The 13,234-nt window shown below is 39.7% G+C and overlaps 2 protein-coding genes across 2 annotated transcripts; one reads left to right on the top strand and one right to left on the bottom strand.

The window, feature by feature from the left end:
* Positions 1-777: 777 nt before the first annotated feature.
* Positions 778-2,758, top strand: LOC118393064 (taste receptor type 2 member 40-like). Its single transcript, XM_035785311.2, has one exon. The coding sequence runs from the start codon at positions 806-808 to the stop codon at positions 1,769-1,771; it is 966 nt and encodes a 321-aa protein (XP_035641204.1). The 5' UTR covers positions 778-805; the 3' UTR covers positions 1,772-2,758.
* Positions 2,759-2,775: 17 nt separating this feature from the next.
* Positions 2,776-5,806, bottom strand: gstt1a (glutathione S-transferase theta 1a). The gene is made up of 5 exons (XM_035785312.2): positions 5,627-5,806; positions 5,035-5,122; positions 4,691-4,847; positions 3,868-4,044; positions 2,776-3,682 (listed from the first exon to the last, which is right to left on the bottom strand). Exons 1-5 carry the CDS (start codon positions 5,736-5,738, stop codon positions 3,482-3,484), a joined length of 735 nt encoding a protein of 244 aa, XP_035641205.1. The 5' UTR covers positions 5,739-5,806; the 3' UTR covers positions 2,776-3,481.
* Between the last annotated feature and the right edge of the window lie 7,428 nt (positions 5,807-13,234).

Below are 13,234 nucleotides of genomic sequence, written 5' to 3'. Positions count from 1 at the left end.
ATATTTCGTTTTTGTTATTGTGTGACATTACAATTGCTTGTGCAATTATGCCTGAGAAAAATATAAAATCTGGAGAAAAGAGACTATGCACTCAAAACCATTTGCATTGTGAATGACATGACATTGAAACAGGATGAAAAGCACAAAACTTCATTTTGAATAAGCTAACTTGTACAAATGATACAAACATAATGGATTTGAATAAGGAAATACATTCAGCCTCATCAGGCAAAGGAAAATAAAATACATATCATTTCCATGGTTTAAAAATGTAAAACCACCCCCAGAAGATTCTTCTAAGTAAATGACTGTCTGGTCTGTAAACAAAAACCATGTCACGATGGACAGTGAGTGGCAAGGCAGACAGTAAGTAACATGTCATGTTTATCCTTACTAGGGACAATGAGAGTGGTTGAGATGATACAAGTATTGACTATCTTGCATTCCTACTCCTTCCCTCCATCTTCAATTGAATCTGTGTCTGGTTACAGCATTGCAAATCCAGTAATAGTCTACATTCTAGTCAATGTATACTTCATGCATGCTTTTCATAAAAGCAAAATGGTCATGAATAACGTGACTTGTCTTCCTCATGGCTAATTTGTGTTTTCAAATTCTGCCGTGGAATGGCCATGCTCTACCATCAATCAACATTGTCCCTCATTTACATTATCTCAGAGAGTCATTACTCACAGAAACAGATTTGCATAGGAATACTCATTTTCTCTATAAAATGGTATGTGAATAATACTCTGCTTCATAACAAAGAGGAATTCTGCCAAATCGTTCTCATCTGGTTATAACTATGGGTTCTGAACAACATGAAGTCCAGCTGTATGGTATAGCTGTCCTGGTCGTTATTGGAGTGCTATGGAACACATTCAACTTGATAACAACCATGTTCCAGCAGTGGAAGGCTGGTGGTGTTCAGACTGTGGGACTGATCATCTCCACTATCTCCCTGGGTAATGTTTTCCTGCACCTCTCCACCTTTGGCATCGTAGTCACTATGTGGCGTGGGGTGTTGTGTTGGGATGATCTACCCATGTTCTTCTGTGCCATGTTGTATGTGTGGATGAGCAGTAGCTATTTGAGCTTCTGGTCCATCGCCTGGCTGAGTGTCCTCTATTGTGTGAAGGTGGTCAACTTCACCTCTGAGCTGTTCGCTAAGATCAAGACAAACATCTCACCCATCATCAACGTGGCTCTTGCAGTGACCTTCCTGAACTCCTGTGTGATGTTTTCCCCCTTCTTCTCCCTTAATTACCGTAACGAGTCATACGTAACACCTGTGACAAAGAACACCACCTGTGTGATTAAGACACCTCTATTCCCCACTTGGATCAACATGAACCTTTATGTGCTAGTCTTCATCTGCTACCTGTCTCTGTTACCTGTGATGGTGATGGTTCCCTCCTCCATCAGACTGGTGGTCCATCTCTGCAAACACACGCTGGAGATGAGAAAGAACAAGACCGATGTTCAGAGTGCCGACTCCTACCTGCTGGTGTGCAAGCTTACTGTGGCCCTGGTGGGCGTCTACATAACCACTCTGACCATCATCTCCCTGTTCTACCTCTCTAAACTATATGGCTCTGACGTTAGCATTAACTCACTCCTGCTGGGTTACTCCTTCTATTGCATAGCATCAGGCGTTCTCTTGACTATCTCCAATAAGAACCTGCGGGAGAAACTCTGGGCTCTTTTCTGCGGTACCAAGGCATCAAATGCATCAAGCAAAAGCCTGAGTGGAGAAACTGGGGCAGCTTGATATGCTTTTGAGTTTTTAATACATTGTCTCCTTTTCAGTTCTTCAGGACAGTGTATTATGTCACAATATACTTAATGTTTGTCATTGACAGATAATACAAGCAAGTGCTAATTATTTTGTTGTAAAATTCATTTTTGCTACTGCTGTTGTTGGCTTTTTATGCTTAGGTGTACTGGTTTTCATAGTATTTTACTTTTACGTAGCGGTGCATGTATTGGATTTATTTGTCTTTTTATATTTTTTATGTATTTTCTTATTGATGATTTGCACAAATTAAGGAGTGTGGCTTTATGTACAGCGCCTAGTGAAAGTCTACACTATTTCAATGTCAATTTCATTTTTCAGAGGGACAATTATACAAATGTTAATGCCGAAGACACACCAGCATGGTGCTGAGTGTTCCTGAGTTGAACAGTAGCAGTCCTGACTTGAATCTGTTTGACAATCAGAGGCAAAGTTTGATTATGGCTGTCCTTCAATGATTCCCAACCAAATTTACTGAGCTGGAGCAATTTTAACAAAAACAATGGATAGAGTTGTGCAGATTTAGTAGAATCTTATTCAAAATCATTCACAGCTGTAATTTCTGCCAAAGGCGCTTCCACCAAGTACAAACTCTGGAGTGTGAAGGCATGCAAATCTTATGCAAGACATCTTTCTTTGATATTTTTATTAACTAAGAAAATGTTCTATAAATGTAACTTTGTTAATGTGAAGCAGGTTGGGTAGATAAGCAGGGGAAAAATCCACTAAAATCCCATTTTTTCCTTTTTTAGATCTACATAATTTTATTAAGGCAGCAAAAGGTGAAAACTGTGCAAGGGATGTGTAGAATTTCACTAGGCACTGTAAATGAAATGGGAAGAGTTTGAAGAATGTTCTTTCAGGTTTTGGACTTTTGCATATCTCATCAAATAGTACTTTACATTCTATTGTTTATTTTTATTTTTAAGAATTAAAAATCATTTGAAAAAATTGGAAAAAGACACATTTGTCGACTCACATAGATTTTATTTGATTTATTATCAAGAAATTAAGTGTTTATTCTAATAACAGCTTGGTCTCATAGACTAGACGTAACATAGTAAATGTAAATCCGGGACTCTCAAATTAGTATGATATGTTATATTTGGTATGGTAACATAAGACAGATGGTTACTTAAGGCAAAAAGTAGGGTGGTTAGTCAGGGTGGCTGGATGGGCGTATAATGGGAACGTCTAGCAACCCAAAGGTTGTGTGTTCTGAATCTCATCACGGACAACTTTAGCATTTTAGATAATTAGCAACAACTTACTACTTTTTAGCTACTTTGCAACTACTTAGCATGTTAGCTAACCCTTCCCTTTAACCCCTAGCCTAGTTAACGTTAGCCACCTAGCTAACGTTAGCCACAAAAAAAAGGAATTCATAACTTACCATACGATTTGCAAATTTGTAACATATTGTATGAATTGCAATCCGTAACATATCATATGAATTGTAATTTGTAACATATCACACAAAATGGTTGAAGGAGTTCCACAAATTAATACATACAATACAAAATATAACATATCATACTACTTGGAGTATCGGATGTGCGTTTACTATGTTACGTCTAAACATGGGTTCAGGTTGCTAATAAAATGTGCAAAGACATACAAAAATTAAGACAAAAATGAAAAGCATTGTCACACAATACTTGGTGGTCAAAATGTTCTCATCATGAGTTAGTTGAACATCTTCTGTATCTTTGGCTTGAGAAATTCCAGCATTCCATTGTTCTCAAAGGTTTGAGGCAGGCTGGCCACATCCATGATGATCTTGTGAGCTTCGTCAAAGAGAGCCTCGCCAAGCTCCATTTTTACCCTGTCTCTCCAGGCACCGAGAGTGGGCCTGTTCTCAAACAAATCCAGACCAGTGCCAACCGGCTGAAAAACATGCACACACAGGAAAACCCATATCATTTCAGGGAAAGTACAGCACAAATCTTCAACCAAAGACATTGGGAGGGACATTTACAACAGTTAGTGAGAGAATTCCTCACACAATAGCTTCAAAATCATGCACAACTCACTCTTCCCTACCCTTTCACATTTTACAAATGTAATGTCACCTGCATGATCTCTACTATTGCCACTAGGTCTGCTAGTGAGATCTTTTCCCCAATGATGAAGGGTCTGTCATCCAGGAACTTCTCCTCAAACACCTTCAGAGACAGTGTCAGGTCCTCCATAGCAGAGTCCATTTTCTCCTTAGGGACGTCTGAACCAGTTATGATGGGAACTATTGCCTGAAAATATGTAAATATTTTTAAAATTTCACTTGTGTCTATACCCATACTTATTCAATATGGTTTAAAGGTAGACTGAGCAAAATGAAGTTGCCACGAACAGCACCGGAGATATTGAAATTAGCAAGTTGCAACACTGTTCACAGTGTGGTAGCCAGGGCACCAAAACAAAAAAGAAGTTGAGCCTGGACCCACTATGCTGTTTACTTTATGCACCTGAGTCATGTCGCTGAGTCTACATTTAATAAAATAATCCAGTGATAAAATGTCTATTCACCAATGATGCTAATGATTTCCTTCAGTCATTAACTAAGTTATTACGTAAGAAATTATTTGTGTACAAATGGTTCAATAACCAGCCAAGGTCCACACTTAGAAAAAAAGCTTACGAAAGGGTTCTTGGGCTGTCCTCATATGAGAACCGTTTTTGGTTCTCCTATGGAACAGAACCAAACCTGAAACTTCCGTTCCAAACCTGTGGAACGGAACCAAACCTGAAACCAAAAGGGTTCTACCTGGAACCAAAAATGGTTCTTCAAAGGGTCCTCCTATGAGGACAGTCTAAGAACCCTTTTAGGTTCTAGGTAGAACCTTTTTTTCTAAGTGCAGTTCCACTTACAGGACATATTGGATGTTTATATCTTACCCTGAACCAGAACACCTTTGAGCCATGGGCTCGCATGGCTGCGTGTTGCCAAGACAGGTACTCGTTGACCCGGGCTCGCTTTTGCAGGTCTGCTGGGTACCAGTGGTCTGATTCTGAGGTGCCAAATTTTTCAGCCAGGTACTTTAGGATGGCAACACTAAAAATAAGGAGAGATATACAATTAATTTAAGGAACTCCCTAGAAACCTAATTAGAGTCGACATGTAACCCACTAGGCACCCACTTATTCAACGTCTATTCCACGTTGGTTCAAAGTCATTCCATTGAAATGTTGATTCAACCAGTGGGAAGTGTCTCTGTGTAGATTACTGTAGGCTACTTTACCTCTCTGTAAGAATGAAGTCTCCATCTCTCATGACCGGAACCTTTCTCACCACACTGATCTTACCAAAGTCTTCCCCATACTGCTGGCCTGAGGAGCAAAACAATTGTGACACTGATTTATCCAATATTACTTTAAAGAAAATATAGTTATTTTGTTGTTATAATTAATTTACACATATAGCATGATGATTATCTTCGTGAAAAAACTTTTCCATATACAGTATGTCTTTCATGTTTCATGACTTCTATCTAGTTATTGGGTCCAGTTAGATATTAACTTCTGAATAAACAAACAAGGTCATTATGTAACAAGTTCAAAGTTTGCAATTGGTTGTTTTCACCTAGAAGTTTATGGCCTACATATATCGAACTTTCATTGTCATAATAGGCTAGGCTACTTCCTAACTTTATTTGCAGTAGGCAGTAGGCCCATATTTACTAAAATGGTTGATTTACCTCGAATAGAATTTCACTATATTTGAACATATTTTATACACACCAAAACTATGTTGTGTAGAAGTCGTCAACATAAATACTATATATTCAATATAAACGTTATAAATAACATTCCAAATATCTCGCAGTAGCCTACCTGTAGCCAGATCGACAAACTTGAAATCAAACGGAATGTTTGTTTTCTTTGCAAAAATGAACACAGAGCGACATGGCTGAGAGTGCAGATCAAGATATAATTCCAACGGCATTTTCACAGATGTAGAAGGGATGTTATGTACCGAATCTCTTCCCAGCACCCGCTATCCTTTATGTTGGTATGGAGCCCCTCCCATATAGTCAAATGATTATAAAGGGTTCCGACAGTTCAATGTGGTGTCTGCTTCAGGTTGTCGGGTCAGGCGTTGGCAACATTTTGTAAATGTTTCTAAAATTATCCAGACAAAATAACTGAGCCATAAGGCGACTCTGTGCAATGGACCATGCTATGATTCAGTTATTATTTGCATATAGACTGTTTTATTATAATGTCATATAATGAGCAATGTCTCAGACAGTTATTGTTTGCGAGTCTGGATCATTTCATGAACACATTTTTGGGCACTCAATAAGTGCAATTAAAAAATATATATTTTACCAAAGTTGATGACCAGTGATACAGCTGAACCAGTAGTGCAGTTGATAACTAGCGTTGTCGATTTCACCACAGTATTGATCATGTTATAAGTAGGTCAAGTCTTTTGTTTACTAAGATAATGGGCCTTTAAGACAGATTTGGGAGGAAGGCATAAGTCCAGAGACTCTCACCCAGGGACATCACGCACCCCAAAAATTTGAGGTGTCACAAAGTACATGAGGATGGCATTTTGCATTTTATAAAAATCCGAAACAGCTTTTTCCTACAATCTAGAGCCATAATTGTTATGCTTAATTCTATGTAAAAATATATATTTGTATTTATTTGTATATTTTTCTGCATAGCTAAGCATACCACTTGAGCTGTCTGTATTTTTTTTAAATAAACGAAATATGCTTTTCTGCATCAATGCTAAAATCTGTGTGAAAGATTGAAAGGAATGTGAGTCTTATTCAGTACATTTAGTTATTGCATGCTTTTCTCAAGTCTACCAACCTTGCCAGCAGGTATGCCAGCTAAGATAGTTAGACAAGCTAACTACTCTAATTTGATAGCCTGAAATGGCTTCTTGGTAGTTAGTTATGAGGTTGGGAGATTAGGAACCTATCTGGGCTTGCTAAAGCCTACTTCAGAAAATTCCTAGATGGCTCGTGGTATTACAGAGAAACAACAACAACAAAACATTATGTGAAATTATTATTATTGGAAACAGGACAAATCTTACGGGGCATGTTCCCCTGTGCCCACTATGGGCATGACAACTCTGCTCTCAGCCCCCGGAGACAAGGGCCTGGTCTAGCAATGGTTTTGGTTAACTGGCGGTCCATTTAAACTCTTTCATCTCCACTTGGAATGCAGTAGACTCCTGTAACATTTAGCAAATGAATAAATGGCCTCAACAGCCTTGGAGAGTACATGTGTGTCCCTGATGACGGCATGTGAATATTGTCATTTTTGTTCAGCAGTGTCTCAGAACACCTGACATAGATAGCCCTATTGCCCAAGTTTCAGATGTTTTTGTCACTTCCACTCTGCATGCACAGTTCTGTCAAATCAATTCAAATCACATTTTATTTGTCATACCCTTTTGAAAAAATAGAAAAATAATAACACAAGGAATAACTACACAATGAGTAACGATAACTCCGCTATATACACAGGGTACCAGTAGCAAGTCGATGTTCAGCGGTACAAGGTAATTGAGGTAGATATGTACATATAGGTAGGGATAAAGTGACTAGCCAAGAGGATATATGTTAAGCAGTAGCAGCAGCGCATGCGTTGAGTCAAAAAGGTTATTGCAAAAGGGGGTCAATGCAGATAGTCAGGTTAGCTATTTGGTTAACTATTTAACTAATTATTTAGCAGTCTTATAGCTTGGGGGTAGAAGCTGTTCAGGGTCCTTTAGGTTCCAGACTTGCTTCGGCTACTGCTTGCCATGCGGTACCAGAGGGAACTGTCTATGACTTGAGTGGTTGGAGTCTGACAATTTTTACGGCCTTCCTCTAACACCTCTTGGTATAGAGGTCCTGGATGTCAGGGAGCTAGGCCCCAGTGGTGTACTGGGCCGTACGCACTAGAGGTCGACCAATTAATCGGAATGGCCGATTAATTAGGGCCTATGTCAAGTTTTCATAACAATCGGAATTCTGTATTTTTGGACACCGATTTGGCCGATTTTTAAAATATTTTTTTTACACCTTTATTTAATCTTTATTTAACTAGGCATGTCAGTTAAGAACACATTCTTAATTTCAATGACGGCCTAGGAACGGTGGGTTAACTGCCTCATTCAGGAGCAGAACAACAGATTTTTACCTTGTAAGCTCGGGGGATTCAATCTTGCAACCTTACAGTTAACTAGTCCAAAGCTCTAACCACCTGATTACATTGCACTCCACGAGGAGCCTGCCTGTTACGCGAATGCAGTAAGCCAAGGTAAGTTGCTAGCTAGCATTAAACGTATCTTATAAAAAACAAACAATCAATCAATCATAATCACCAGTTAACTATACATGGTTGATGATATTACTAGTTTATCTAGCGTGTCCTGCGTTGCATATAATCGATGCGGTGCGTATCGTTGCTCCAATGTATACCTAACCATAAACATCAATGCCTTTCTTAAAATCAATACACAGAAGTATATATTTTTAAACCTGCATATTTAGCTAAAAGAAATCCAGGTTAGCAGGCAATATTACCCAGGTAAAATTGTGTCACTTCTCTTGCGTTCATTGCATGCAGAGCCAGTGTATTTTTTCAACAGTTTGGGCCGCCTAATTTGCCAGAATTTTACGTCAATATGACATAATATTGAAGGTTGTACAATGTAACAGGAATATTTAGACTTATGCATGCCACCCGTTAGATAAAATATGGAACAGTTCCGTATTTCACTGAAAGAATAAACATCTTGTTTTCGAGATGATAGTTTCCGGAATCAACCATATTAATGACCTAAGGCTCGTATTTCTGTGTGTTATTATGTTATAACTTAGTATATGATTTGATAGAGCAGTCTGACTGAGAGGTGGTAGGCAGCAGCAGGCTCGTAAGCATTCGTTCAAACAGCACTTTAGTTCAAACAGCACTTTCATGCATTTTGCCAGCAACTCTTAGCAAGCACAGCGCTGTTTATTACTTAAAGCCTATCAACTCTCGAGATTAGGCTGGTGTAACCGATGTGAAACGGCTAGCTAGTTATTGGGGTGCGCGCTAATAGCGTTTCAAACATCACTCGCTCTGAGACTTGGAGTAGTTATTCCCCTTGCTCTGCATGGGTAACGCTGCTTTGAGGGTAGCTGTTGTCGTTGTGTTCCTGGTTCGAGCCCAGGTAGGAGCGAGGAGAGGGACGGAAGCTATACTGTTACACTGGCAATACTAAAGAGCCTATAAGAACATCCAATAGTCAAAGGTTAATGAAATACAAATGGTATAGAGAGAAATAGTCCTGTAATTCCTATAATAACTACAACCTAAAACGTCTTACCTGGGAATATTGAAGAATCATGTTAAAAGTAACCACCAGCTTTCATTTATTCTCATGTTCTGAGCAAGGAACTTAACCGTTAGCTTTCTTACATGGCACATATTGCATTTTTCTTTCTTCTCCAACACTTTGTTTTTGCATTATTTAAACCAAATTCAACATTTCATTATTTATTTGAGGCTAAATTGATTTTATTGTTGTATTATATCAAGTTAAAATAAGTGCTCATTCAGTATTGTTGTAATTGTCATTATTACAAATAAAATAAAAAAATTGTCCGATTAATCGGTATCGGCTTTTTTTGGTCCTCCAATAATCGGTATCGGCATGGAAGAAAATCATAATCGGTCGACCTCTAGTAACGCAATACCCTCTGTAGCGCTTTGCGGGCCCATTCCAAGTCTTTTCAACTTCCTGAGAGTGACGAGGCATTGTCGTGCCTTCTTGCCGACTGTGTTGGTGTGTGTGAACCATGTTAATCCCTTAGTGATGTGGAAACAGAGGAACTTGAAGCACCCAACCTGCTCCACTACAGCCCCGTCAATGTGGATGGGGGTGTGCTCAGCCCTTGGTTTTCTGTAGTCCACGATCAGCTCCTTTGTCTAGCTGATGTTGAGGGAGAGGTTGTTGTCCTGGCACCACACTGCCAGGTCACTGACCTCCTCCCTATTGGCTGTCTCGTCGTCATCAGTGATCAGGTTGTGTCTTCAACAAACTTAATAATTGTGTTGGACTTGTGCATGGCCACACAGAAGTGGAAGAACAGGGAGTAAAGGAGGGGACTAAGCACGCACCCCTGAGGGTCCCCCGTGTTGATGGTCAGTGTGGCGGATGTGTTGTTGCCTACCCTCACCACTTGGGGCGGACCTTCAGGAACTCCAGGATCCAGTTGCAGAGGGTGTCCCAAGTGTTCAGTCCCAGGGTCCTGAGCTCAGTGATGAGCTTGCGGGGTACTATGGTGTTAAAGGCTGAGTTGTAGAGTTTCAGGTGTTTTTGTCACTTCCACTTTACGTGCACAGTTTTGCCCAATGTATTATTATTATTTTGTCATGATAGAGCATCAACTTGTATATTGCTTGGAAAACAGGAAAAACTTACTTATGAACAAAAATAGCTTTAAAGAAAATAGTTAACTTGTCATGTATAGAGCTTTCGAGATATCATTACACATAAAATCACGACCATATTTAAGGGATCCAACCAAACTCCCACCTCGGTCCTTTGTTGTGGTAAGTCCCAAAGGCGGTCAAACCAGGTCACTTTGGGGGAGTGAAAGAGGGACAATGGTTCCTTCTAAAGTAATGACTGACCTGGACTGCACAATATTTTCCCATTATTATTTTCAAAATTCTTCAAGCGCTGTCAAATTGGTTGTTGATCAGTGCTAGACAACCATCTTCAAGTCTTGACATAGATTTTCAAGCTGATTTAAGTCAAAACTGTAAATCATCCAGTCAGGAACATTTAGTTCAGCTCTTTGCACCCCATCACTGTGAGGTATTGTTTGTTTTGTGACACACGTCTTTCAGAGCTCTGTTTTTCCCGTGAGTTACTCCTCCTGTGTATGATAGTTTTTGCATGCCTCACTAATGACGCCTTTTGTCTATTCCCTGCCTGTACTTTAGCCTCTTTGGACCCCCTGCCTGCCCCTGGACCCAACTACCTGCCTCCTCCTGTGGTACTTTGCAATAAACACCTGCTGTGCCCTGCGCTTGAAACCAGCTCTCTGTCTCCCCTCGTATTCATTACATAGAGTGGTACTCAGTTATGTGTTGTATTGGATTTGCATCAAACATACCACTTTGTATTCAGGACAAAAATTGAAGTTCTTTGCACATTTTTTTGCAAGGTATTGGAAAACCTGGGTTGAATACTTATTAACATTTCAGCTTCTCAGTTTTTATTAATTTGTAAACATTTCTAAAACATATTCTGGGGTATTGTGTATGTGACTAAAAAATATATACATTTTATAATTATAATTATAAATTCAGGCTGTAACACAACAAAATGTGTAAAAAGTCAAGGGGTGTGTAAACTTTCTGATTGCACTGTACACAATAATACATGTGAATATGTTCATATTGTAAGCATAGATTAGCATTTACAGATGAACCAATATTAACATGAGTTGAGTATTAGGCTACTGTACAGAGAATGTTACTCCCACAGGCTGGAGTTTGAAACAGACCTGATATGTTATTAAGGCTAAAGTTTATATATCAAACACCTCTTAGGATTTATAGCTGGCCCTCTCTGTAAAGACCAGTGTGATTTTCTCAGTGTTGCTCACAGGTGATATTACACAGAAACCCTTTCCTGAGAAGGGAATACAAGGTCCTGAAGACATCACACTGGTTTTTGCCATTTGAAACAGACTGAGGCAGAGAGGCCTAATGCAGCCAAGCTTTAAAATTCATTTCACCTCCACCCAGCGGATGATCTCACTGGAGAGCAATGCAGCGCACAGTTTGGAGTCAAAATTCTAAACATACAGCAGAGGAAATCGATCCGTTCCAACATGATATAATCTGTGCATCTGAAAAACAAACAACAGCTTCAATTCATAGTACATTGGGTAAAGCTATGTTTTTAGGTTCAAGGGCAAAATACTACAACAAAAGTATATTTTATGTGCTGTAGTTAGTGGAGCATAATGCTTGCAATAGTCCATACTATTCATTGAGTTCATGTCACCTGAACAAAGGTATTCACCTCATCATGTATCTGTCTGACCAACAGGGGGCCAATGAGGTAGGTGAGATGAGGTGGTTGAGAGTGACGCTGAGGTCAGTGTTCAGCCACTTGGCCCTGGTTCAAGAGAGAAACGTAGTAGTGACACAGTTATAAACGGTAATCAAGAAGGATGGGCAGTGGGCACAGCACTGGATTATTGGGAATCTATTTCCTGGAAGGTCTTACCTTCTTGTTGGGTGTCCACTCAAGTCTTCAAGTCCTTGAAAAGCTTTAGTTAGTCAGCAATTTCAAAGTCATTCTCACACACACGAGCACGCACACACACAAACACACACACACACGCACGCACACACGCACGCACACACACAAACACACACACCTCTTTATACTATAACTTTCTGTTAACAAGCCCACTGTGGTTTGTGTGTTGTAATTCTCTTTCAGAAAAATTTGATTTATTAGGGCTTTTTCCCTGTGCCTACCTACCTGTATGTCAGTAATTAAATAGACTAGCCCTGTTAAACTCCCCAATCCTGTTATGTAATGCCCATCCTTACTGAAATGAACTTAAATAGAGTTTGAATGCCTTGCGGTGGCTTAAATCCCCTCTGTGGCTTAAATGCCTTCTGTGGCTTAAATTCCTTTTGGTGGCATAAATGCCTTCTGTGGCTTAAATGCCTTTCTGTGGCTTAAATGCCTCTGTGGCTTAAATGCCTTCCTGTGGCTTAAATGCCTTCTGTGGCTTAAATGCCTTCTGTGGCTTAAACAGCCTGCTGTGACTTAAATGCAACCTGTGGCTTAAATGCCTTCTGTGGCTTAAATGCCTTAATGTGGCTTAAATGCCTTTCTGTGGCTTAAATGCCTCTGTGGCTTAAATGCCTTCTGTGGCTTAAATGCCTTCTGTGGCTTAAATGCCTTCTGTGGCTTAAATGCCCTGTGGCTTAAATGCCTTCTGTGGCTTAAATGCCTACTGTGGCTTAAATGCCCTGTGGCTTAAATGCCTTCTGTGGCTTAAATGCCTCCTGTGGCTTAAATGCCTCTGTGGCTTAAATGCCTTCTGTGGCTTAAATGCATACTGTGGCTTAAATGCCCTGTGGCTTAAATGCCTTCTGTGGCTTAAATGCCTTGCTGTGGCTTTTGCAGCTTTTTTTGTGGCTGGTGTGACTGTTGTCAATTTGGAGATGGGCACCACTCCTAGGACCAAAGTTTGGCTTATGAGAGTTGTTGTGACACATTATTTCCGAAATCAAAGACACAAATGGTGAATGGGCTGTTGATATATGGAAACAATCGCACAACTTGTTGCAAACTAAATGTATGTAGCCTACAATATGTGTCATGACCAGTTGGCTGAAATGAATAGCCTAACATGTATTAATATCAATCCAAAAATAAACCAACACCTTCAATAGCGTTGTTGA

Source organism: Oncorhynchus keta, chromosome 14 (assembly GCF_023373465.1).
Source record: "Oncorhynchus keta strain PuntledgeMale-10-30-2019 chromosome 14, Oket_V2, whole genome shotgun sequence".
In the NCBI taxonomy this organism is placed as follows: domain Eukaryota; kingdom Metazoa; phylum Chordata; class Actinopteri; order Salmoniformes; family Salmonidae; genus Oncorhynchus; species Oncorhynchus keta.
This window is presented reverse-complemented; position numbering and strand designations above follow the sequence as displayed.